The sequence below is a fragment of the Anguilla anguilla genome, chromosome 16 (genome assembly GCF_013347855.1).
Source record: "Anguilla anguilla isolate fAngAng1 chromosome 16, fAngAng1.pri, whole genome shotgun sequence".
In the NCBI taxonomy this organism is placed as follows: domain Eukaryota; kingdom Metazoa; phylum Chordata; class Actinopteri; order Anguilliformes; family Anguillidae; genus Anguilla; species Anguilla anguilla.
The window spans coordinates 12,263,942-12,289,670 of record NC_049216.1 but is presented as its reverse complement, the minus strand read 5'-3'; the positions used below and the strand labels follow the sequence as shown (position 1 = coordinate 12,289,670).

The window sequence follows — 25,729 nt, the reverse complement described above, 5'->3', positions numbered from 1 at the left end:
CTGGTGTGCTTTCAAAAGGAGGCCTTTCTGCGTATGACGCTGCCCTTTTGATAGCGGTTCGCCCGGGACATCTGGAGAGCGAGAGGCAGCGCAGCCAAGGGGAAGTGAGTCACCCCAGCAGATGTCACCTGCAGTTTGGTGCCCTTTCCTCAGCAGTTCCATGTTACGTGGACTCACACTGGGATCCTTTTTTGCGCTGCACTGTTACTTCCAAAATGTTTTTAACGCAAATTCATTCCTTCGTTTATCCCCTAATAAAAATTGTCATCCCAGCTCATTTTTATAACGTACAGACGTAACGGTATATCGGCACAGTAACAGGTTCAGGTAGTCCCACCCCTCACACTCTAGCCACTTTCCCACGTGGAAAAATGGAGCATCTCCATGTTAACTTTTCCTCAAAGCTAGTGGCTTCTGTTGTTCTCAGAACCAATGACTGTCCAGTATTTTGCTGTGTCAATAGCATTTACACATGCTGGTGCCAGTAATTGCTGTCTGAACAAGGGACTGTCAAATAGTCCAGGACAATGGAACTGGGTCAAGTGGAACAGGGCTGATAAGTACCTTTTACAAGCAAAAATGTATGCATTGCTGGGTACAATGTTATGTACCTATGGGGTTCCACCCCAGGGACAAGCATCGGAACATTTTATGACACCTGTTCACACCTTGTATTCTGAGAATATCCCCATCCCAGGTCCCAGATCACAATAAATTTCATCCAGCCAGCTGACCAAAGTTGGCAACCCTGATGGAAGTAGGTCAAGAGAGAGTAACCATGACATACAGTACCTGCAGGTATAATTTTAATTCTGGCCTATTAGCCAGAGAAGCTACCTAATGTTTGATAAGTAGGCTGGTAGTGAATAAAAACGTGAATCACAGCTAACATTCGGTCATATTCTAGTATGCACGTACACCAACGGGAACTTTAGATACTAAGGTATAGGCTATCATTTATTTGGTGTAAATGCTCTGTTTACTTACTAATTTTTTTGCAGTTGTAGGAAACAGCAACTTGATATCTTCCTGGAAAGAGTGTTGTGTGCTTGACCCAGTAATCCCATGGCTTTGTTCACGCTAACGTCTAAACTGAACAATTCCGTAAATGTTACAAGGTCTTGAGCCAGAAAATTGGCAGAACAGCCGATTCTGGCTGTCATTCACACATGACCTTTAAACGATGAAGTTCCCGAACGTGACTGGTTAAGACCGCATGTGTCAAAAGGGCTTCCGTCAGCTGGTTTTCCAATACAGTGCCCATAGCAGAAATAAGCCTGTTTATCCTGTCGACAGAAGAACCCAGATGTTTCCCTCAACATGGCGCACATGCAGAAACAGATGAGTAAAGGAAGGCCGGGGAATTTTGTGTTGTTGTGAGAGAGTATGCAAAACTGGAAGGAGATACGAGAAGGCTTTCCATTGCCGCCATTTTGAATGGCCCATGAATTGATGCTCCCATATGCGCCTGTTCGATGGGGACATGAGGAACACGCAAACTCAGGAAATAAAGAGACCAGCAACAACAATTCATAAAAACAAATGAACAAGACACTTTAATTTTCTCAATAAATAATTTACAATATGTACACATGGCGTCACGCTATTTTTTTTCCTACATACAAAGAAAGTTTGCTCTTTCTATACATTGGCTAGTTTTTATTCCCTTTTCTGATCAGTACCATTCTGACGTTCTCTATTCACAATCAAGTTCCAATCAAAAAAAGCGAGAAAAGGAGAATAAAACATAAAGTGCATTTTAAATAAAAAAATAAAAAAACAAACAAACACCACAAACCCACAATGTCTGCATTTTGTTTCTTTGAACTTTAAAAGTAAACCCTATAGCCTATGCTTAGTCCTAATGTTGCCGTAACAACAAATATTTCTCTCAAGAAAAAATAATGGTCTTCATCCGAGACATTTGCGTCTGAAAAATAATCTGGTTGTTGATGTTCTTCAGCCTTCCAAACAAGCAAAGGATTGATTACAGCCTCAGTTTCAAACAGCAGCCACACAAAAATAATGAACTGGAGCTACAATTTTTCACACATGTATCATTGTGGTGTTTGTGTGTTGACAATATTTATAATAAAAAAAAAACAAAATGGTCACATTCACCCACCCCTTCCCTTTTACAAAACAATGTTTAAGTGAAACTTTCAACACAACCGGTTAACACAATATATCTATAACAACTCAACTCACAGTTGTAAGTACAATCACACACAAGACACAGAGAAACCATTTATCAAAAAGGGACAATACAAATTACACTGAGGAGCACAATTTCTGACATTACAATCATTTCAGTTTGACATTTACTTGCCGGAAAAGCCAGACGAACTGTACGGAATATCGGTTACATCTGCTCGGTGAAAAAGCCAGTTGAATTCTCTGTTTGTGAGGAGTCAGTGACCTTAAACCCTCTCTGGTCTATAACGCATTAGCATTCAGTGTGGTGTGAGTCAGCCCCGCTTCTGCCAAAACCTCCCCATTCAAGGGTAGCCGGAAAAAAAGCTCCAAATCAACCCACAACACAGCAGTCAGGCTGCCATCTCCCACTGCAGCTACAATGGGTCTTAGGCCTAATGACGTACCTAGACTTTAACGTATTCCTGTAACCTCAGACTGCTTCGCTCACAGAACTACATTATGCAGGCTGCTGTGCAGGTCAGTGGCTAGGGCAACGGATTCGCTACTGGTGTGAATCCTGGGTAACATTTGCAGGTAAAATGAAGTTTTCTCCGATTCTTCAGAGTTATTTTCCAACACTGGGCTGATTTAAATTAAGTGACTGGAGAAAAGGTGTCATGTCACATGTGATACAATTCAATTAATTTGGGCAAAAATCAGGCCTGAACCACCAAACAGGGAAGAAATAGCAGTGGTGAGAAAAAACTCCCCAATGGGAGGAAATCTCAGGGAGAACCCAGCTATAGAGGGGAAGCCCATCCTCCACTGGCTGGCCCATGAATTCCTATGAAGCCCTGGCTAATGCATCACCTTCCAGAAGAGGCGTCACTGTTTTATAGCATCGTAACTGGATTCAGTGACATACAATGTAATGAAGTCACTCACCACCTCTAATCATACTCACTGTGACAACATCTCACTCATAGCCTGTCAGGGTGAGATGCCATCACGTTCCTGCAGGGGGCGCAGGCAGAAGGCAAAAAACGCCCCATCAGATATTTCCCACATCCCCATGCCCACGCCCCCCGCTGTCAAAATGCCGTCTCCTAGCAGACTAATTTAGCAGCGCTTTTCTGTGTCCCACACAATCGGGGCCTCTGTTCGGCCCAAATACTTACGCTCCCCACCGCAGAACTCCCCAAGGAGGGCACAGCTGTTTGGACAACAGTTGGCACCGGGTCTAGCTCTTTGGCAGAAAAGGGCTCCTTTTTAAAACTCGCAGGTCCGCAGAGAGAAGCAGGTCAAACAGGCCCCTCACAGCACAGCCACGCTGGCACCCTGCGAGCCGTCAACAGAGACCCTGACGGCTTATTAGTTTTATGAGGGAGTCAGTGTGTCAGATGCGTGTAAGCCTCGAACACAATCTTGGCTCCTGCATCAGCCGCCCTTGCCAGGTGTCCATCTAGGTTTAGACCAATAAGGACATTTCTGCCCGGCAGTCGTGTCCGCCTACTTTGCGACTTCGGCCAATAACTTAACTTCTGCTGGGTGCTGCCCCGCCCTTGCTTTGTGAATATAGTTAACTGGAAACGGGCGCACTCCATCCACACGTCGCTGCCTTATCTGACTGTTTAAGAAATGCACTGCTAATGAACCAGAGAGGGGAGGACAAAATAAAAACCTTCTGAGGTGCTTTCCGCGGATGCTTCATTCTCTGTGCGCTCTGCGCCGGGGTATTAACGATACTGCAGCTTTAAAAGTACCATTCTGTTAAAAATGACATTCGTTATGCAAACGCGACGGTGCAAATTCACTGTTTCCGTAGTTTGATCGAGGGGCTCGCGTCCCTTGACGGGAATCGTATTTACATTCCAAAATCTAAATTGTACAACCATAAAACAGCAAAATGAACAAAGTTTAATAAATACTGTTTGTGATTTACACAGCTGTGTGATGTAGGAACGTGCTGGACATCACTTCGACGCTGTGATTGGCAGATGATGAAGGGGGGATGGGTTTCCTATCTGGCCGCCAGTTCTGCTCTTGGCAGAAGCGTGCAGGTCTGACTGACCCTTGGCTGCCAGATCTGCACTCTATTAGAACCCTGGGTGTAACAGACAGGCTTTTGGAAACATGGCCCCATTTGTCTTGTGAAGAGCAGTTCGGTGTGCAAGCCATATACACACGCTCTGGGACAGCAGCACGCTGTGAGCGGAGTCACATGACTCCGCCCCAGACACCCCGACTCGCTCGCTCCAGGGCTGAGGGACTCCTCCCCAAATTCAGCCCTTTCTGAATTCGTACACACACACACACACACACACTTTCATATGCACACACTTACATGAATACAAGCATGCACGCAAACATGTATGAGTACACAAAAGTGCACAAGTACACACACACACACACGTCCATGGCCTCATTTTCCTCACTATAAGGTGAAAAAAATTTAAATAAATATATCCTGTCAGAAGTTCAACTCCAATACAGACAGCCATGGACGGTTCCTTCTGCTTTTCCCAGCAAAAGGCCACATCGCATACACACTTAAGTGAGGTCTCCTCCTCCCTCTCCCGCCCTGCACAGAGCATGTCCGAACCCGAAATGGCTGAGTTTCACTCGCACAGTCTGTCCCTCTTCCGCTCTGAGGAAGAACCACCCCACCGTCCGCCCCATGGAGTCCACAAGTGATGAAGAACACACGATGAGAGACAAGTCGATGGCTGACGGACAAGTCTGGATTGCACTTGAAACACAGTGACCCCCCCCCCCACCCCCCACCCCATTGTTTCTCTTGGCAACCGTGGCAGAGACTGACTCCAGATGCCACAGAAAGGCTGAGAAGAGGGGTGGAGCCAGGGACCCTGTGCAGTGAGACGGAACATTCTGGAACATTCTGTGGAGCTCCTTGGCATTCCTTCGCTGGCAAGCACCACGCGAACAAACCAAGCACACAAACACGGCCTTACAGGTGGATGCCAGAGCACGGTACCCACGGCAACAGAGCCAGGAAGAGCAGAACGGCCAATGTGGGGACGGAGGATCCCAGCTGGGCGGAGCTCCCCGCGTTCGTGGACCTGGCGAAGATGTGGTACCTGTCTTTGTTGGAGTGGAGCATCTTAGCGTCCTCGAAGGCGTAGTAGGCGGCCAGGGTGAAGTTTACGTCGCCGGACGAGAGCAGGTCGAAGACGCAGGACTGGAAGTACAGGTCCTCCACGGGGAGGCGCTCTCTGCACTTGGCCATGGCCGACTGGTAGGTGAACCCGTGGGGCGGGGTCCCCGCCCCCTGGCCCCTGGGGTCCCGGAAGCTGATGCGCTGGTTGAGCGGGCAGCCGTGCAGGCACAGGTACAGGTCCTGGTCGTCGCCGTCCTCGGCGGCGGTCGCCACCTCCTCGGGCATGCGCACGGCGAAGGTCAGGTAGCGGCCCACCTGCCGCACCACGATGGTGGTGCCGATGTAGCGGGCCTGGATCTCCACGTGCTGGCCCGGGACCTTCTCCACCACGCGCAGCGCGTTGCCGCCGTGGCGCTCGCCCCCGTTCCGCGAGCCGTCCGCGAAGGCCGCCGGCAGCTCGTCCGTCTCGGCGTGATACATCTTCTGGTCCACGCACTCCGGCGAGTTCTTAAAGATGATGGTCAACTGTTTCAAGAAATAAAATCAACGTGTGAAAATACGTCATTAAGAAAGGGAATACCAATGTTGTACCAAACTGTACCTTCTCAAAGGAGCTTAAATGAAGGCAATCCGTTCTTACATATGCAGTACAATTAAAATGCAAGGACTTGGCCTGAAAAGGTGAAATGCTGGACGTGGTAGCAATGTGCTTATGCGCAAAAGGAAAAAGTTAAAAAGTTAGCATCATGTGTGCTTAGCTTGCAACTCTTTCTTGAAGAAAAATAAGAAATATAATTTAACATGTCAAATAAATTCCAGACAGATTTTGAAAACAGAAAGTTGCAAAAGGAATTTGGACCGCCTCACGTTTTTCCCCCCCGATTTTATAGCTGCAAGTGAAAATGCCCTGAAACCCCGCCCCCCCTTTATCAAGTCCAGATGCAGAGTTACGCACTGCGGCGCACAAGGCTCCAGACATGGGGCTTAGCAAAACCCGCTCCTTTCCCCTTTCCCTCCCACTCAGAATTGGCAGTTGTGCCTCTCATGTCACCACTGTGCTGCCTGCCCCCGTCCAATCAGCACTGTTAGAATATGTGCACTGTGCTTGTGAACCAATCGCTACTTTACACACCACAAGCTAACAGTACTAACATTTCCCCATACCATTAAACAATAGTGGCACTACTAGCGGCTACTCAATATGCACCTGAGTCTCGGATTAAACTGTAGCTTGCCTGTATTATTCCAGGCCTCACTGGACACAACTGGCAGGCTGAGATGCTCTGTCTTGGGCTCCATTGCCAGGCGCTTGCTGTTGCGTTCTCAAGTTCGAGCCAGACAGTGACGGACAGTGCATTACCGATGACTGATGAGAAGGATTCTAAAGTAGCATTCTGAATGTTAGTAAGCTGGTGCCACACTGAGAGAGCAGCCATCTTGTTTCTGTGAATGTTTTATATAAGTTGATCATTTATGGAATAACCATAATTTTAATACATTAGTTAATGTTCATAGATAATGACTAGACTAGTTTGTTAACCCTTTACTGCATGGGTTATCCCCAGTGCATCTGATGCACCGTTGAATCTTGTAAATTTAGTGAAAATGTCATGCTCAGAAAGTGGCCTAATCATAGTCATCTGCAACTCTTCTAGTTGTTTTGAAAGTATCATTTTTACCGAGCCATACAGTGACTCAGTAGCTCTCTGAGCTCTAGGTTTCCATTTGCATTAGCGCTGCAGAGCTGGGAGGTAACGGCAACGGGCAGTCAAATTCCGACAGCTTACACCGGCCCCAGAATTTCCATACTGCGCCGCTTTAATTTAAATCAACTTTTTGTAGGGATATAAATGCTACAGAGAATATTATACAAACGAGGTGAATGCCTTTACTGACTGGGGCAATTACATTGGATATTTTCAGTATTCTAAAATACCAAGCTCTCCATTTGGGCAAACTGACGCTTGTGCAAAGGTCACACCCTACCATTTTACCTGGGGTTTCACCAACCAGGAGCCAGAGGAGAAAGGCTCAGTGTTAGGGCCAAGAACGTTTTCTATCTGAGGAACACAAAGCCAATCCTTTCAGGCTTCTTAAAAAAAAAAAAATCTGGCTGTGGACCGGCGACCCTGCCCCCTGCCCCGCCCCCAAGAAACGGCAGGGCTTCAGCACAGCCGGACGAGCGTGAGGGCCGGGTTAATAAAGCGTGTCACATTACAAGCTCTTTAATTTCATTGGGGGGGGAGGGAGGGCAGGACAGGGGCAGCCTATAACAGAAGTAGCCCTGGAGACACGGCTCTGGTCTGAGTGTGTGTGCGCGCGCACGTGTGTTTGTGTGTGTGCACGCGTGCATGTGCGTGCACGCACATATGCTGGCACAGGGGGGTACAGTGGGTATAAAGCACCCTGTAATTAACCAGCAGTGCACTGTGCTGCGGCATCTAACAAGTGCAGTGTCCACTGATTCAGTGCCTGACTACAGGTGGTCACACCATTTTTACCCAGAATGCACCGGCTTCCTCTGTTCTGCATTGTTAACTTCAAAAAGAACAGCTCTGCTATAAATAAAGATTTTTATACAATTAAAATCTAAATGCAGTTTTTTAATCTCTCTTTGGACTGCCAAATCGCAACATACTGCATTATCTGTGTGTGCGCAGGCAACATGGGTGCTGATCCACTGTTCTTTTCTCCCACTCTGCAGTCCACCAGCTGAGCTACTCAGCCGCTGTGTCCAGTGAGGACTTTCCTTCTTCCGAACCTGGCGCGCGCGTGAGACTGACCAGAGGAGTCGCCGGTGCGCAGTGAGGCAGAGTAAACTGAATCTCCCTATAGGGGCGCTGGCCAGTCAGCCAGGTCAGGATTACATTCCGTTCTGAATACCGAGGCCTAGCTCTTTAGCTGGATCTGCAGCCCCTATCTGAATTCTTTATTCAACACCTCCCGTTCTGAGTTTTACTTCTGTTAAAAAGGCAGCGTGCGAAGCAGACCCTCGCCGAGCTCACCCCGCTGTCACGAGCGCACACGCCGAAGTGCCGCTAGCGCAGGACGGGACACAGGAGCAGAGAAACGGAGGCATTACAGAGCCCTCCGTCCCTTTCAGCCAAAGTGCTGCGGTGGCCTGCTTCCAAAGGGCTCAGCCGCCTATCCATATAAAACAGCTTTGGTTTGCAGAGAACAAGTGCCAAGAGGCTCCTCGCTGTAGACCGATGAGGAGACGGCATTTGCAGTTTCCTGTGTCTCGGTACTTTAAAAAAAATGCTTAGTTCATGAATGTGTAACAGAAATAGCTGCCATGGACATTTGTCACATCAGCTTCAAAACCAGAATTCTGCAGCTTGCGAATGTAAGTCATTATCGCTATGGCAATTCCGGAATTAGATTTGTTAAGCTAAAGCATTAACGGTTCAGTTTATTGCCTCTTCATCTGACGCAGATCCCTTCCAAATACTGGAGCAGCTTGGCTCACATGTAGAAATAAAATCAATGAACAATCAAAACCAAAACACTGATTGTTTAAAATGTAAAATAGGAGGGTGACCTCATTGTTGTTAGAAGAGTCCCTGTTCACCCTGACGGAAGCCAGGCTCTCCAACTGTAAAGCCTTCATAGACACAGAAGCCCTGTGCACCCATCTCTGCCTGGGGAATGTTAGCCATGTCTCTTTCTTAGCTGCAGATATTGTGTATTTGGTTTGTGTATGAACCTTCACACTTCAACAGGAAAGCTCAAAACTTCAGGTAGGCCGGGCACATCAGTAGCAGTCTCTCCAACAAGGATACGACTGTTGTGACGTATTTGATGCTGAACGGCAGGGATTTTTAGCATATCTCAAGATGAAGAAAAAACAATACTGTGTCTCCCAATCTGGGGATAGGCTTGGTTGTGAAAATACCACAGATTCTATTGGCTCTACAGCTTCAGGGTCAGTGAAAGAAACCTAGAGTGGGTCTACTGTGAAAGCACAGCCCACTAAAATGTTTTGGTTGGATGTAGCGAGTGTTTGTAAATCTTGAAAGGACAGCCTGGGTTCACACAAGTAATTTTTCATTCAACGTTCTGCTGCTAAATAGGACTCCATTTTAGGGTGAATTGCCAACACTTACAGCCTCCAGGGCCTTTTCAACAGTATATCATTTATCTGGTGTAGCTCCAGAGCCTGATTAGCTTTGCAGTAATTTTCTGTAGCTTTATTCTTAGTCTGTTACTGTTCTGCTGTTTGTAGTTATCTTGGTTATTTGATTTTGGTTCTCTTTTCCATAATGGCCATAGCACTAACTCTTAACAAAAGTTAGGCCAAATGAGTAAGTGAATGTTAAATGCATATTCAAGTGCATAGTAAGTGCAAAGTGCATCTCTCACCTTGCTGGTAGCTGTGGCAGAGGACCCTGGTAGGACAGGTGTGTTGGTCACCTGCACGGACAGGTACTTGTTGTGTATGAGAGGCCACGCCCCCTCCACCTTGCAGGTCTGGAAGTCGTCGCTGAAGGTGCGGAGGTGGGGGTCCCCGAAAAACCCGCAGTGGGTGTAGTTGGGGGGCGCGGAGTGTCGAGCGAAGGCGCGCTCGTAGTGGCAGACCTCGGGGCCATCCGAACGCTCCTGGCTGTCGGGGCGCGGCGGGGGCGGGGTTCGGGGCCGGGGCTGGGAGGTGGGGCCCTCGCGGGAGCAGTTGTGCTGGCTCATCAGGTCCTCGATGCCGTGCTGGGCGGAGTGGTACGCCAGGTCCCCCCGGCACGTTCGGGCAGTGCGGCGGACGCAGGTGTTGTAGGCGCGCAGGGCGGTGCAGAACAGCTCCTCCGGGCCAGAGGTGGAGGTCGACGCCCAGAACTCCGAGTTACACTTCAGGATCTTGCACTGCAGACTCACTGTGAACGCAAACACACAAAACGCACTCCTCAGTATCTATCAGCACTGCAGGCTCACTGTGGATATAACACAGTCTTCAGAATTTTAACCAATGGACACAGCATACACACACAATCTTGGCCGGCACCACACTACACAGCACAACTACACCGCACAAAAACAACGCATTACACAAAATTCACACAATTTTATTCATTTGGCAGACACGTTTGTCCAAGCCTACTTCCAGGGCAATTGCATCCAATAGCACCAAGTACAAATAACCAGGATAATTAAAAAAACATTCTGGAAACCCTTGTGAAAAAATAGTACACTAAGCACACCTGATAGAAACTTGAATTATACTTCAAGTACTCTTATGTACAAAATACTATACTTCAGGTATACTTATTTTTTCACATGGAAAGAGCAAAGCTGCAAACGCTATACATGTTATTTGCTCTCAGTTACCTTAAACGTTACTGACACTCAAACCAAAGTACTTCAAAGAAGCCAAAATAATAACAGCTATTTAATTGTGATAAAGGCTGATAAAGGCATTCTTTTAAAGTGCACAAATGCTGAAAGGAAATGTGCCCTTTTACAAGCTCATTTATCAGGCTGATTAAATATTCTTTTATCGCAGGTTCTTTGACGCTCTCAGCAACACTGTCGCTTGTTCCGTTCCTCATGTGCAGCAAGTAATTTCTGTCTAATCCCTGAACAAATCTGTAACCTGACTTTAGAAGTTTGATCTTTCCAAATGGCAGATACAGTTGCTGCATTAGATTATAACACCATTCAAATAATAACAAGAGTAATATTAAGAGCAGGAGCATAAAACTAGAACAAGAGCTAGACAAACCGCAGACTGATAAATATAAATATAAATATATTTCAGGTGTGATACAAAATTAAGTGACTGTTGGCGTTCTGCATTCGGAATGGAGCAAAACTTGAACTCTGCACAGTTAGCAGCTACCACTTTGGAGAAGCACAGCCCATTATAACTTAATGCACTGATCTAAGCTTTGGTCTGGCAGAGGATAAACTGTACTGTACAGTGAAACAGTGTACATGCAGTGAAACATTTAGTGATCCAGAGGAGGAGGACATTGGTCTGCTGAGTAGTGGCAATCTCGTGACGAGGGGGACTCCGCTAGTTGATCGGACGCCTGAAACCTGCCGAATAACCTCCCTCAAAATAATAACTGCATAACCTGAAGGCGACGTCCATTTACGTCATTTTCCATCAGTCTATTACCAGGCATTTTGTGATCCAGTTGACGGGACTACTTTTTAGCGGAATCGTATACTGTTCTCAGTGAGAACTACAGTAAGCATTTATTTAGTGAAAAACCACATTTAGAGGGCATTTCAAGGCTGGTTTGGTGGCTCCATTGGACTGCATTGCAAAGCAGAGTGAAGTGGTTCTCAGACTGACCTAAGCTAGATGCGACAATTATTATGGATACTACTCAGCACAGTGGAATTAGTTCCGAAAAATGCGTCCGAGTAAAAAAAAAAAAAAAAAAACTGAAGTTATCCTACAATTAGAGTTGACATTCTGTACTTTGTAATTGTAGTATAAACAAAATTTTCCTCAGCCGGGAAAGTAAAAACTCAGCCTGAGCACTTAACTCCCAACTAAAGAGCAAATCTACCAGTTATATGCTTACCAGCTACTGACCTAATACAATAAGAATCTGAATTTCCATCATTTCACTGCAGTGGACTGCTGCCTGCTGGTTCTTCCATGAGCACCTTACTGGCAGCAGGCTCTGTTCCAGTTTCAAAAGCAGAAACAGAGACTGGAAGGCAGCGGCCATCCGAAGGATAAGGTCCAGCGAGAAACACAGAGGCACTGGGACCATAACCTGTGCTTTCAAATTCAAGACTGTCAAGACAGTCGTCTTTCCGCTGTGTCTGTTTTAATTCTGGGAAACGGCAATGCCCCAAAGATGTGTTGTATGAAGGGACGGTTCCACTATGGGAAGAATATCACAGCAGCCCCCCCCCCCCCCCCCCCCCGAAGGTGCTAACCTTTGGAAAGTGGAGAATAACAGTATTGTAATAACACAAGACCCTCGGTCACATGACTAAGGCCTCCATCAGAATGGCTTTTAATAGGACTCCTAGGGGTGTGAAAGAGACAGACCTCCTGAAAAGAGCTTGAACAAAGAGACCCCTGTGAATAATTCAGCTCTATGCAGAGGAATGAAAGTGTGTGTGTGTATGTGTGTGTGTATGGGGGGGTTGGTCTTTAGGCCCTGAATGAAGACAATGTAATTTGCCATTGAGAGGAGACCAACAGAGCAATAAATTACCCTGTGTAAAAGGATTAGCTCTAGTTTCACCAGCTGTGCCTGGGGGGTAGAGTTTGGAGAGCTCCTGCTTAAAGAAACAGGATCCCCATTTCCTTTACCCCAAAGGGACTGCATTTGAGCACTAGCTCCAGGGTCAACCGTGGAGCAAAGGGGAGGTCTCACAATTCCACTGGTCCATCGAGATATGAGATATCCACCTGCCCTCCACGAAGGCGGTAATTAAAGGTCACATAATTTTCAGACACTCCCTGAGACTTGAGTTACTTGAGCAACAATTAAAGAGTTTGAATTCTGGGTGGAGGTGGGGGAGGCACGAGAAAGAATGACATTTCTTTCCAACCCACTACCCACCAAAGGAAAACACCATCTTTAGAAAAAAAAAAACGCAACCAGGTATTTGTTTTAATATTAACTTTCCTAAGAAAACCATTTATCAGATTAATGCAATATTGAGTCACTAGAACACACACACTAAATTCTTCACGATGGACAACAATTTCCCATTTTAACTGAATCACTTGTTTCCCATGTGTGAAGATGGATTTATAGATCTAAAAGTAAGTCACAGTCTGCCTGCTATTTAATGGAGAAAACTAATCGAATGTACTCTCAAATATATTCATATGTGCTTATACTGGATTTTAAACTTTTATTTTAGCGCATTATCACGAAACTGAAGCACGTTCCAAACTTTGATCCACCTGCTAATTGCTGATTCACACCCTCAATTTCAAAGGACTGACCTGCAATTTCAAAACAGAATTCCAATTCCGTGGAAGCTTACATTTCACTATTAGCAGTAGGCAGATTAAGGCTTTGATTTCCCTTTGCCTCTAGTTCCTGTGTCTTCAAAAATACCTTGGCCTTTCAGAGAGCTGAACAATGTTAGATTTTTGCTAAGCACACAATTCATAACAATTAGCCTGTGAGCTTTAATCTAATTGCAGTTCCAGAGTGAGGTATTTAGGTACAAGATCAAATTACCCTGGGAAATGTTCATCTGGTGACAAGTGTATTGTTTTTGTTCCTGTTGAACTGAAAGAAAACCTTTAAGTCAAGAATACTCCAACTACACATACAAGAAATAGCAAATTGAGATATAAATTCAGCCACTGTGAAATGATCAAGATGGTTTTCGTAATGTCAAATATACAGATGGTATTTCCAAAGAAAGGTCAGGTCAACCTTTCCAACTGACAATGGACAATGTTTAGCAGTTCTTTCATTAGGAGTAACTGCAAAACTTACAAAACCAAAGCTGTCATATGACTTTTTATATCTGTTTTATGCTCAGATTGGAATGTGGAAAATTATTTGAATGATAGCGTTCCACAAACACTCAAGTTGTCATTCAGTATAACCAAAAGAAAGTCTGCTTTTCCCTACGAATGAGGAATTTAAGAAAGTTTTACAGTTTTTTTTAAACCATTCCCACTTTTCCTTATTTCACCAAACCACTGACTTTTAGTCAACCTGAAGCTCATAGCACTTTTCCTTCCAATTGAAAAGTTGCCTTAATTTGTCATTAGTGATGTAGAGGGGCTCTCAACGTGCAGCATCCACCTAGGTGATTTGTGGCAGCCATTTTGCTCAAGAACATCGAAAACACACCCACTGGTAGAAGAAAAGTATTTGATTGGTAAATTAAACTGGAAGTGTATTCTCTTCTAATAATATTATGTCTTGTATTGCTTATTTGTTTGGTACAACAAAAACACAAGAATACTGAGTCACAACTATCTCTTCAACGAACATTAAACTGATTTCAGCCTTCTCATTTCTGACATTGTAAACTTGACGATACGGTTACTTTCGCCTAAATTCTTTGTAACACCTTACAAAATCTGCAGATACATAACACTATATATAATATATTATATATATATATATATATATATTACACATGTCTATTACATAAAGGCCAATTAAATGTTTATTTGTACAATTTTGGACAAACTGATATGGTTGTCTTTATTTGAAAAAACAAAAAAAAACTACAGTCGTTATACATTACATCTTGAGGCAAGGGAATCGAAAACATATTTCTCCCTATATCTCCTGCGTGTATTTTGCGTAAAAATATATGTAGGCTACATTATGTAGTTTCAAGTATTTTAGTTAAAAAAAATGTACCTTTGAGCGACTCCTATCTAGCTAGGGATCAAAAGCTACTTCACACTATGAACTCACACGAAAAGTACCCCCTTCCCCCCACCTCGGAGCAACAAAAGGCATTTATCACCCATCTGATAAACTGCAACGAACCCATCTTAATCTTGAATAAACGTCAACGGCCAACAAATGCATTATCTCTTTTTGTTTGACGATAAGTGCCATGAAAGGAAAGCGATAAGAGGTGCCAAGTGCGAAAATTCTTGATAAGTTTTATTAGGTGATAAATTACATTCCACGACCCCCCTCCCCCCGGGCGCAGTGGGGAGAAAAGCGGGCACTTCGTCACTACAAATGAAATTCCATATATGTGATTGTATAAACATCGTAGCTAGTATTCCGGAATTGAAACTGAGTAGACGCATATGCAATAAAGTGTACACACCAGTTTAAGAGTGGGACTTGTAGAAGCGAGATGCAAACAACTTATCTGCAAACCAAGCTATTGTAATCGAAGTAGGTTTACTACGAAGCCTACTTCGTACTAAAGACGTATATTTCGTTTAGTTTATATTTAGTAGCATCATGTGCTGGGTTGCTTAAAATAAGCATTAAAAGCACTGGGAAAAAACAACAACCAAACAACGAAGCTCCGGAACGAGTATGTGTGGTTTTCCCTTCCCCCTATCAAAACAGAGCTTAAGAAATAAGACGGAATGCTCGCATGGAACTCGGCCAGCAACTTTCAGAAGAAGAAAAAAACACGCTTTCGTTTGAACAGATTACTTTCACCCCATAAAACTACAGCAATCACCACAAAGGAAAAATACAAAACCCGAACACTCACAACAATATCCAACGCCGCAAGAAACATCAGTGTCGGTACTATGCAACTATCCCGCATACAATTCCCCTGGTTCTAATTTTTTACTAGTAAATTCAGATGTCTTTCGTAAGACCTCAATTACCAATTGCCTACTCCAGCCTACTCTCACGCAACTATGTTTAATTAACCGGGAACTGTTTCTGTTGGTAGTTAAATGTTATAACACCAATGGTAGTCCTTCCGCATAGGATAAGCCTTTTATTTGTATAAAATAGGCTACATCGTACTCCTACCTGCACGAAGTTACAGTGAGAGACCCTTATGCACACATCCGGACGAAATACGGAACCAAGGAACAAAACACAAAGCCTAAAACATGTTTAATGGATACAATGCATTATAACATGGTTATATATTCTAATGCAGCAAATGTAACCTTCACATGTTAAAATTTCAGTTGACGCTGCCAGCCTTTAATAAATACAAAGTTGAAAGGGTGCCACACACACGTCGCACATCTTAAGTAAAATAATGTGTGGCGATGTCAATTTCTCCAGACTTACCTGCAGGGAAGAGGTAAAGAAATATTGTGAGGATCTTGCCGACTTCTAGCGCCGAAAGTCCTGCTCCTTTCCCCATAACCATCCATCCAGCACGGGATCGCACTTCTCTCCTCTCCCTGGTTAAATCAAATGGGAGTCGTGATTAAATGCTATCAGCAGAGCATAGTAGTCGTGACTGCAAGAATAAAACTTAAAAATGAAACCAGGTGCGGACTAAATTGAGCTATGAACCATTGCTACGATTGGAATAAAAAAATTCAAAAACTCAAACGTGCACTCCTTTCCAAACCGACTAGAACCACTTCTCGATTTGAAAGACTCACAAGCAACAGCGAAGAATTTGGCATTCCGGGGGTGTCAAAAAGGTACAGCCTACAATCCACTCTACACCAATCAGAAGCACGTACTGTGCCTCCAATCCCTACAAGTTTAATATTACACCAAACACTGCGGGCCTACCACTTTTCAAGAATTCACATTGATTTTAACATGTTACTGGAACAAATACACAAACCAATTAAAGGCTTTGGATTCTTCTTACCACAACAAATAATTTGAGTGCTGCCGATTGGGTAGGCTATAAAAGCTCTCCTACAGTGTATAATATGCGAATATGCTGATTTTGATTTTTAAAGATTAAATAATAGGCTACAGCTAAATTAAATGTAGCCTATCAATTGTAGAAAGTATACCATGAAAACGACACGATATGATGGCCCTAGGCTATATGTTGCAAATTATCTAATAAAATAATAGAAAGAAAAAAAAAAACACTCAAACACAGCTACAATTGTGACCTGAAGAAAATCTCATTAATTTAGCCCTTCCACATCTATTTTGCAATTCCTTCCTACTAACATTATTCACTACATCGTGCTCATAATCACAATACAACGTGGACAGCAGCAACAGGTGTTGAAAGCATTTTCGGACGTTCAGATATAAATACGTCCAGACCGAATCTTCGCGAAAATGAGGCCTACAAATGCTAGCTAATGTCAAAACCGTACGAGCGCACAGTTAAGAAACACGTAGCCTGGTCCATCAAGTTGGATTACCAAAAATGTTTCTTTGACCTCATTCAGTAAAACCAATTTTATAGGCTACACATAGCCTACCATTGGCTTATTATCACAAAAACTAAATCTGCACATTATCAACAAGGCAAATATTGCGGTCAGAAACTAACTTTTTTGCTTTTACAGTTCTAATGTTAATTTCCATCTGTGTCACAGTTGACACTGAATATTCTAAACCCGAAACGTGCACAGAATTAAATCTATAAACGCTTATGTCTAACAAGTGGTTTGCAGCTACTGTCTCCAGGGTACACAGTAGAACGTCCAGTGTTAATTCAACTCAAATTGGGACCACATGTACACTGTAAGAGTTAATTTAACACTGAACATTTTACTGTGTAGGACTCAGTCCCAAGTCCAAAGTCATGTGTTGAATTCGGCACTGAAAGGAGTTTAGAAAGGGGAAAGTAAAATATGCTAAATGTGTATATGATGTCATATGAAGGGTTTCAAGGAAATGACCTTTACCTACTCTTAATTTGATGTAAATTATTATTATTATTATTATTCCTGATAATTACAATTATTATTAGTGTTATAATAATAATAATAATAATAATAATGCACTGATTTTTCATTCAATATGAATCCTTCACGAACAAAATAAATATGATGAAACTAAACATTACCGTTCAGAACGATACCTTTGACAGACCGGCATACAAAATATATGTTTGAATAGGAAGATATCCCACTTACTGAGAACGCTACACCCTAACGACGACAAAGAGCCCCGGAAATGACCAGAGCTTGCTTTACAGAAATCCTCTGAGAAAATGTCCAACTCCTAAGTTGAACAATAAATTATAATATTTTTCCAATAGATGGCGCTCTGGGTACCAGCTTCAGGAACGCAAAGCGACGTCCTAACAAGTAGGTATACACATCGTTTTGAAGCAGACACGTACAATTGCCACAGAGAAAGAAAGAAAGAAAAAGATTTGGCCAATTTGATTCTCCTCAAAACAATTTAAATAAGATTACATCGACAGTCAGAAACTATGGCTACATAAAAAACTTACTTAACTTTGATCCCTCACACATAAAACCCAAATATCGCCACAGCACCCCTACCTTCCCATACAACATTTTAATTCAAGTCAACGGCATTAAGCGCGTGCCCATGCCAGACACGACGTAATGAAAAATTGAAAAACAATATATTCAGTGCAACAATGTAATTGTCAATCGTAATGCATTGTAAAATACCCAAATAAAGTCACGATAACGTATGTGTCCCTAATAAACGCACATTTCCCGAGCTTATTTACAAAGTTTACACATATTCGGGGGGAGAATCAAATGTAGCCTACCCGTTTTTTTCGTTTATTCTGCAAAATTTTGCATCTTTCAGTCCACATGTCATCATCAGGCTCCTATAATAAGTTGATATAACCCTCGTTATGTTGTGTTGAATTTAGCACTCCGTGCTACATATTGCTTGGCTAAAGATATTCGTCACGTCTCTAAAACCTGCGTTCGAACTATTTTACGACTTGAAATGCAGAGCTTATGCCTGGACTGAAACATCACCCATATGCCTACTCTACTGTAGGTTACAAGGCAAAATACTGTAACGTGTCATAATTAAAATGCCTGCAAACCGGTCGTCTATATGTTCATGTTACTTTGACAATGAAAGAAAATAACATTTGATATTATTTCCACATAGAAACATGAATGTAGCCTACAAGACATACATTCTTACCTTTGCGGCAGCATGGAGCCCTCCACCACGGCGTGAAACGGAGCTCGGCGGCGGAACGGGAGGGAATTGACACGGCAAGGGGAAGCCGAACTCCCGAAGTGCAGCCTACCAAAAATGCTTCTCTGTGAGTCGTAATCCACAATTAAATTTGTAGTCCGTTTTCAGCTAGGCGAAAAATACTGCAATCGTTCTTGCATGGTTTCAGCTGCAGGCAGGCGAGAAAGTATCGCAGATAGTGGGGCGCGAAATGAAAGTGATTTCTCACCAGATCAACCCGATAGTTTCAGATAGTGAAACAGGTCTCGTCAACTCTTAATCTGATACAACGAGGGATGTCGTTTGGTCCAAAGTGTCTGTTCGTTCGTCTCGATGAGTGATTAGACTATTTCTTAATTTGAAAGCAATAGGAACACACGATTCGATTTTTCGAGAAATGGATACATATGTGATCTTATCTCAAGTATCTTTTTCATTATATGTGTAGTCTGGTTGTTGTATCCAGTGCAGCTCTTAGATGTTGAGAGGAATGACCCTCGGGGCGCTGCTGTTCACTCCACATGGGCTGCTATCGCTATCGCTGGCTCGTTTCCTCACCTCAACGCTGTGAAATGGTTCGTTAGACAATGTGAAGACACGCCAACTAGCAACTCAGCACGCCGCCGCCCGGACTCAGACGCAGTTTGTCTATATGACATATCGTATCAAATATTCTAGAGTGGGAGTGAGATTTGCCAAAACAATCGCATAATAATGATAACAGTAATAATAACTACAAATACAGCAGAAGCAGCAACGACAACAATACTACTACTATTACTATTTTTATTGCTGCAACTACTACTACTACTACTACTACTACTACTACTACTACTACCAGGCTTATAATAATGCTCTATTAAATTCCATCGTGTGTCATCGTGTAATGATTGCACTAGTCTTTAATATAGTTCACAGACTGATTAGGGTAGCCTATTGGCTTTTAGAGCGTTCAGTTAAATTGGAAATTGTAACGTTACAGTTACAATCTGCAATTTAGTCATTTAGCCAGATCAACTTGCAGAACTGCATTTCACAAAGTAAAGAAACACCGAAAGACCGTGAGATACGCAGTTATTGACAGTCTATTATATAAAGTCAAGATTATTGACAGTATCAAAGCACAACCCTAATGACGTCACCGTTTTCTGTCAAGTCTGCCAGGTTTAACGACAGATATGGAAAATTCCAGGCTTCTAAATTCAAACGATCCACTGGGGTTAGCAGTGTCTTGCCTCGCAGTTCTGCACTTGAAATAATTTATTATGTGAAGTCACCTCGCTAACTGTTCCCGGTGTGTGAATCAATGACCGACTGGAGTGCTCATCTCTGTTAAATGCCTTGAGGAAATACATTATATCCATTTCAATGATGATTAATTAACCACTTAATTACTTCTGTACAGAAGTACTTTTCTACTATTCAGGTACACTACGGGTAATGCAATTCAATAATTTAGTCTACGCACATTATTCATAGTTATACAGTAGTGCCCAATCCAGAATATGATCCCACAGCTTTATGTAGTAGTACCCAATCTAGACTATGATCCCACCGTTTTATGTAGTAGTGCCCAATCCAGGATATGATCTCACAGCATTATGAAGTGCCCTATCCAGGACATGATTCCACAGCCTTATGTAGTGTCCAATCCAGGATATGATTCCACAGCCTTATGTAGTGTCCAATCCAGGATATGATTCCACAGCCTTGTGTAGTTGTGCCCAATCTAAAATATGATCCCACAGTTTTATGTGGTACTGCCCTATCCAGGATATCACCCCACAGCTTTATGTAGTAGTGTCCAATCTAGAATATAATCCCAAAGTTTTAGGTAGCAGTGCCCAATCTAGGATATGATCCCACAGCCTTAGTAGTGTCCAATCCGGAGAAAGATCCCCATAAGGCTTTAAGTTAAATCCTGTTCCCTCAGCTTCGCACTGCTGCCAATGTGCAGTTATTTGATATGAAATCTCTCAACATTTTTTGGAAATAGTATTCACCCTCAGTTTCAGCCCAACCCCCACACACTCACACTCACAAAGTTGAAATGATCCCTAATCCCAATGCTTCTAGTGATATCACTAGAACTTTGACTTCACATCAAAAGATAATTGCACATAGTAGTTTTCTTTTGTGGGAGAAATGAACATTGCTCATATGCTGATGAGTTTGTTTTTAGTTTAGGTATATATTTTATTTAGAAAGCAAGGCTTAACCCTTGTTCACATCTAAAGGAGAAGATTTATCAGAACGTATCTTTTTGGCTTGTTTGGTTGCCTTTGCAGGTATATCCCGAACATGGAACAAGTAACCCTTTAGCAGTTTTTATTGAATGTACACATTCTACCTCAGTCACCTGATGGGGTGTTAAAGCCACAGAGAATAATCTTGCTCCAGATGGCGTGATTGAACCCTTCCTAGGCTATCAAGACAAGCTCCATTACCTGCACACGGCACGGGTCACCTGCTTGGTCTGCGCACATGAGAACTTAAGCACACTGAAGTGCTGCGCCTGACACCAGACACCCTGCTTTCATCTGCATTTGAGGGAAAATGAGTTTGGTGGGACATCAGTATATCTATCATTTGTGTTTCATCTCTTCATTTCCTCTTGGTGGAATACTTCAGCGGAGCGAACAAGTTTTCCGTTTCTGTAGAGTTCCATTTCAGGGGGTTTCAGTCAACTAAAGAGGCCTTCCGAGCCATGCTTGTGACATCAGTGCTGATAATGACGCAATGCTCATGAATGCCGGCTGGCAGGAACCGTAGGGCCATATTTACTAAGGATTTGCAGTGCTTTTATAGACGCTTACGAGACAAATAGCGTTTTTTCCATATTTACTGAGGTGCTGCACTGGAGATTTGCGAGAAAAATGTGGCATCCCTAAAATTTGCTTGTTTGGGTTAATGAATATGTATTTTCTGGCGTTCTGACGGTAGACTGCAAAAATTCATGCATATGACCTGCTACAGGTTATTTATCAAGGCTGGTGGCCCTTGCAGCAAAGGTAATTGCATCTGTTTTTGAACATCTGCGAAAAGCGAGTCTTCACTTCTGACAGGTCAGAATGGGCATTTTTAAGAGAAGACATCCTCAGCGTGTTACAGTAAGGGAGAGTCCCATAAATGTAACGGTTTTAGGATTCTGCTCATTTATTCAGAAAATATTGAGCCCAGCACTATGAAATTTTACTACAAACAGCCTTGGCATGTCAGTAGTCATTAGTCGTTTCAATGACATTCATAAGTTATTTGAGTTGGATACAAAACCAAGGTATGTCGTCCGATGTTAGATTCATACCACCTATTCCGTATGCTTGTATTATAGGTGCGGAATAATTGTAACAGTAAATGAAAATGCCCCATGATGTGCATAGGCAGGTGTTTTCTAACACACACGGTTAATAAAGGAAACCCATTTCCATTGGTAACGTGCGACCAGCCACATCCTCAGATTATGAAGCATGGGGCTTTATTCATGAAAAAAGACTGTACATAAAAAAACAGACACACAAGCAGCTTTGTAACTTACTGGTAAGTGAGTTTTGGTAATGTCCAAAGAGATGTGGAAAGCTGCTTTTGCTTGTTTCTTAACACCCAGGCAAGATTTTGCAAATCAAATAGCCAACCATATGGACCAATCTGGTGTGTGCTTATAAATGCCTGTGACCAGGTAGCTGTTTCTTGTCCATTAACACAGCATCCAGAAGATGAGGCTGTGTCAACACAGCAAAGAAATTAGCTGAACACATTTAACAGTAAACACCGAACTAGCTTAAAAGGTCAAACACATCGATGAGTAAAAAAAATGTTAGAAATGAAACACCATTTAAAATGAAATGCCTTTTTTCCCCATATTTACCCCCAAAAGGACGCTAGGCTTACATGTAGATGGTTTCAACATTATCTAGTGTCCCGAATCTTCAAATCTGAAGCCCCATCCATGACCTCTCTGGACACCAGCCCTCTCATTTTCTCTTTAGATGTCATTCTGTAGATAACAGCAAAAAAGCACGTTTTTTATTATAGCAAGTCAGAGGCGGTATAACTCTTACAGCTGCTACATTTATACAGATGGGGTTATCGTGTGTTTTGGTCACCTAGCATCCAATTCCCGCTAGAATGCACTCAAAAGTCTTTTCAAGGACAGCTAACTTTTTCAAATGATGTATGATTTGGTTTATTGCTAATAAAAATAAAGCCATATACCAGAAAATTACTTCCAGAACAGTTTTTTATTTGGCCGCTCAAAAACAATTATTGGGAAATATTTCCCGCAAAGGTTATCATCACATTGCTGCATTCCTTTGGGAGGAGAGGACTGAATTGCACATGTACAAACCTGAAATGGCTATTGTAGCAGCATCATACATTATGCTATTGATCGTGTTACCTTTATGGCGACCATTCCCTACGTTTGCGAAAATCTTTTTAAAGCACGTGACTTCGTCATCTTTTGGAACCGTTGCCTGTTAGAGAAGTTGAGAGACGGTGACTCTGGAATTAAACAACTTGAAATATGAAAAATGTGTTCTGAAGTTTTTACTGATGAGACGTGTTAAAACATGAAGGTGACAGTGCCTATCCATTCCGTCCATGGATCCTGACACCTGTCCAAAGCCCAGCTTCACCAGCGACGGAATGGAACAACAATGTTGCTTTCCTGCCATACGCAAGACCAAAGTACCGTGCATTTAAATGAATGCTCTGCGGCTGTGCTCATTTACATAACCAGTCTTAGTAAATAACCCGCTAAACTGAAAGCATGCGGAGGCTCATAATTTTGCGGCACTGACGATAATTTGCGGCGTTCTCCCTAAATATGGCCCGTAGACGCATGGGAGTTTTTGGCTGTGCTGAAGTACTTAAAGGAACGAGAAGATGAAGGAAGACATCGTCAAATGGTGTAACGCTCCTGCACCTGTGTTCCAGCTTTTGACACCATGAAAGCGGCCGCCTTCTCCTCCCCCTCCCCCGCGGGGGTGGGGGGGTGGGGGGTCAGAACCCCTGCCGCTCAGCCCTACATCAGAGGGGTCACGGCGCGGCAGGGAGAGAGCCGAACGTCGTGGACGCGCGCCAATGTCTCTCTGTTCTAACTACGGGGCCCCTGCGCTAACCGCCCGGTTCGGCCTGAGGAGAAAACAAGAGTCGCTGTGTGACTCACAGACTGTTGGTGTTTTCCACACCGTGTCACCAGTCTGTGACTTTCTCCATGCGAGGCAAATGCCCCATTTGCTTTCATTACTGTCACATTTCTTGGTTGCGATTTGCCCTGACCAATTTAGCAAGTCAGCAGCACTTTTTACAGACCTGTGGACAAGCCCGGAAATTGCTGTGCTATTCTCAGTACCAAAAAAAAAGGAGGAAAAATTGCAGCTGTCATACACGAACTGTAGTTTTGGAGGGGGGCTTAACATAATGGATGAGACAGATGAATCCAGCCTTTTCTCTAACCGCCTGCCGCCCCCCCCCCCCCCCCTCCCCTTCACAGATCAAATCAACACTTCCCTTTCCCCACCCCCGAAAAACACACTGGCATTTGCATCATTGTCCCTGAGACAGAGCAATGCATAACACCCAACAGATAATCCATCAAGCAGCTGTGTTGGGAATGTCAGATGAAATGAAGGCCTACATGCTCTCTGTGTGCCTATGGTGTGTGTGTTGCCAGTACGGACACAGACACACACACACACACACACACACACACACACACACACACAGGCACGCTCTCCTCCTGAATGGACAAGCTGAAGTTCAGTGTTACGTAGCCGTAACTGCTCTCACATGAAAGGGTGCCACCACCCTGCCAAAAGAATGGCTTTAAAGAAAATGCCGGAAACTCAGCCTGAGAGTCAAACACAGCTGCTGGGGAGGTGAGGGGTAGTGGGTCTGAGTGGGTGGGTTGGGGGGGGGCTGGGGGGTAGTGGGGTGGACTATTTGGAACAGGGTGGTCGGTTGACACAGGTGCCGCACATTGAACCAAGTGGGTCCTATATGGGCGGGGGTGCAAATATTTAAGTGCAGGCTGGGTTTTTTGGGCGGGTGGGTGGGGGGCGTGGAGGTCAGGGACAAGAGTTAGAAAAAATCAGGAAAACGTGAAAAAACATTTATGAAGGGCTCATGAATTTGTTGAAACAGCACAACAGAAAAGAAAAGGACCATGGTTGGGAATAAATCATATCTCTGGAGTGTATTATTAAATTATTATTATTAACATTATTAAATGTTACTGTTTTTTTATTGATTTATTTACTCATTTATTTATTAGGATGTTGTGACAAAAGGGTGCAGTAGACAAAACGTGTAGTTGGACGTTACCGCCCAGTACTGTCGATCCGGGGACAGGGTAAATATTGATAGTTCAATGAAGTCAGACGTGAGCAGGAAGCTGTCATAATTCTCCAAATCAAAATAAATCTGGAAGTGAGCTTATACATTCTTAACACTTTCCCAAGCTTTCACACAATGCTGCATGTGAGAACAAAACAGAAATGGATCACGTGTTTGGAGTGAGTTGTGTTGATGGTGCAGGCTCATTGGTTCAAAATATTTATTTGCCACGCTTCACATAAGAACAGCTATTAAAAACATATCAGTAAAGAAAACCAAGTAAAAGCAAGATCATGTAAATAGCTTGTGCCTTTTTTGTGTTTATTTAATGAATATAGAATCTCGTCGAAGAGGCAATTTTCTGCAATGATGTTTGTTTCTTAAGATTTTTGTTTCTTATTCTGTCCAATCCAGCAGTTCTTCAACTACGGCAGCAATGCGAAAATAAAACCTTGCTATGTTTAGCAATGTGGAGATGAAGACCTCAAACTCAAAGCGGTTGAGCTGTCAGTGTCTGGAAAGCAGAGACAGTGAGCCAGTTCCCCCTGATTTCCTTTAATTTGGCCTCACTCCTGAATGATGAAAAGAAGAATCTCATTAACTCTCATTTAATGCACTGCACCCAGTGTGTCAGGTCTGAAGC

The 25,729-nt window shown here is 43.4% G+C and overlaps 1 protein-coding gene across 3 annotated transcripts; it reads right to left on the bottom strand.

The window, feature by feature from the left end:
- Positions 1-1,529: 1,529 nt before the first annotated feature.
- Positions 1,530-19,487, bottom strand: LOC118215792 (repulsive guidance molecule A-like). Of its 3 annotated transcripts, XR_004762890.1 has the most exons (5): positions 18,320-18,425; positions 15,928-16,043; positions 9,617-10,119; positions 4,539-5,779; positions 1,530-4,459 (listed from the first exon to the last, which is right to left on the bottom strand). XR_004762890.1 is itself a non-coding variant. In XM_035396793.1 (4 exons), exons 1-4 carry the CDS (start codon positions 18,726-18,728, stop codon positions 5,105-5,107), a joined length of 1,308 nt encoding a protein of 435 aa, XP_035252684.1. In that variant the 5' UTR covers positions 18,729-19,487; the 3' UTR covers positions 1,530-5,104. The 3 variants fall into 3 exon arrangements, 2 of the variants coding, with proteins under 2 accessions (XP_035252684.1, XP_035252683.1); XM_035396793.1 differs by lacking the exon at positions 18,320-18,425 and adding an exon at positions 18,715-19,487 and having other exon boundaries at positions 1,530-5,779; XM_035396792.1 differs by having other exon boundaries at positions 1,530-5,779.
- Between the last annotated feature and the right edge of the window lie 6,242 nt (positions 19,488-25,729).

Excerpts from the sequence above, each read along its gene's own strand:
- LOC118215792 (XM_035396792.1), bottom strand. The coding sequence starts at position 18,375 with ATGATGACATGTGGACTGAAAGATGCAAAATTTTGCAGAATAAACGAA. Across the intron at positions 16,044-18,319 it reads AGAATAAACGAAAAAAACGG|GGAGAGGAGAGAAGTGCGAT; the intron begins GTAGGCTACATT and ends TGATTTAACCAG. Across the intron at positions 10,120-15,927 it reads TCTTTACCTCTTCCCTGCAG|TGAGTCTGCAGTGCAAGATC; the intron begins GTAAGTCTGGAG and ends TTGCGTTCACAG.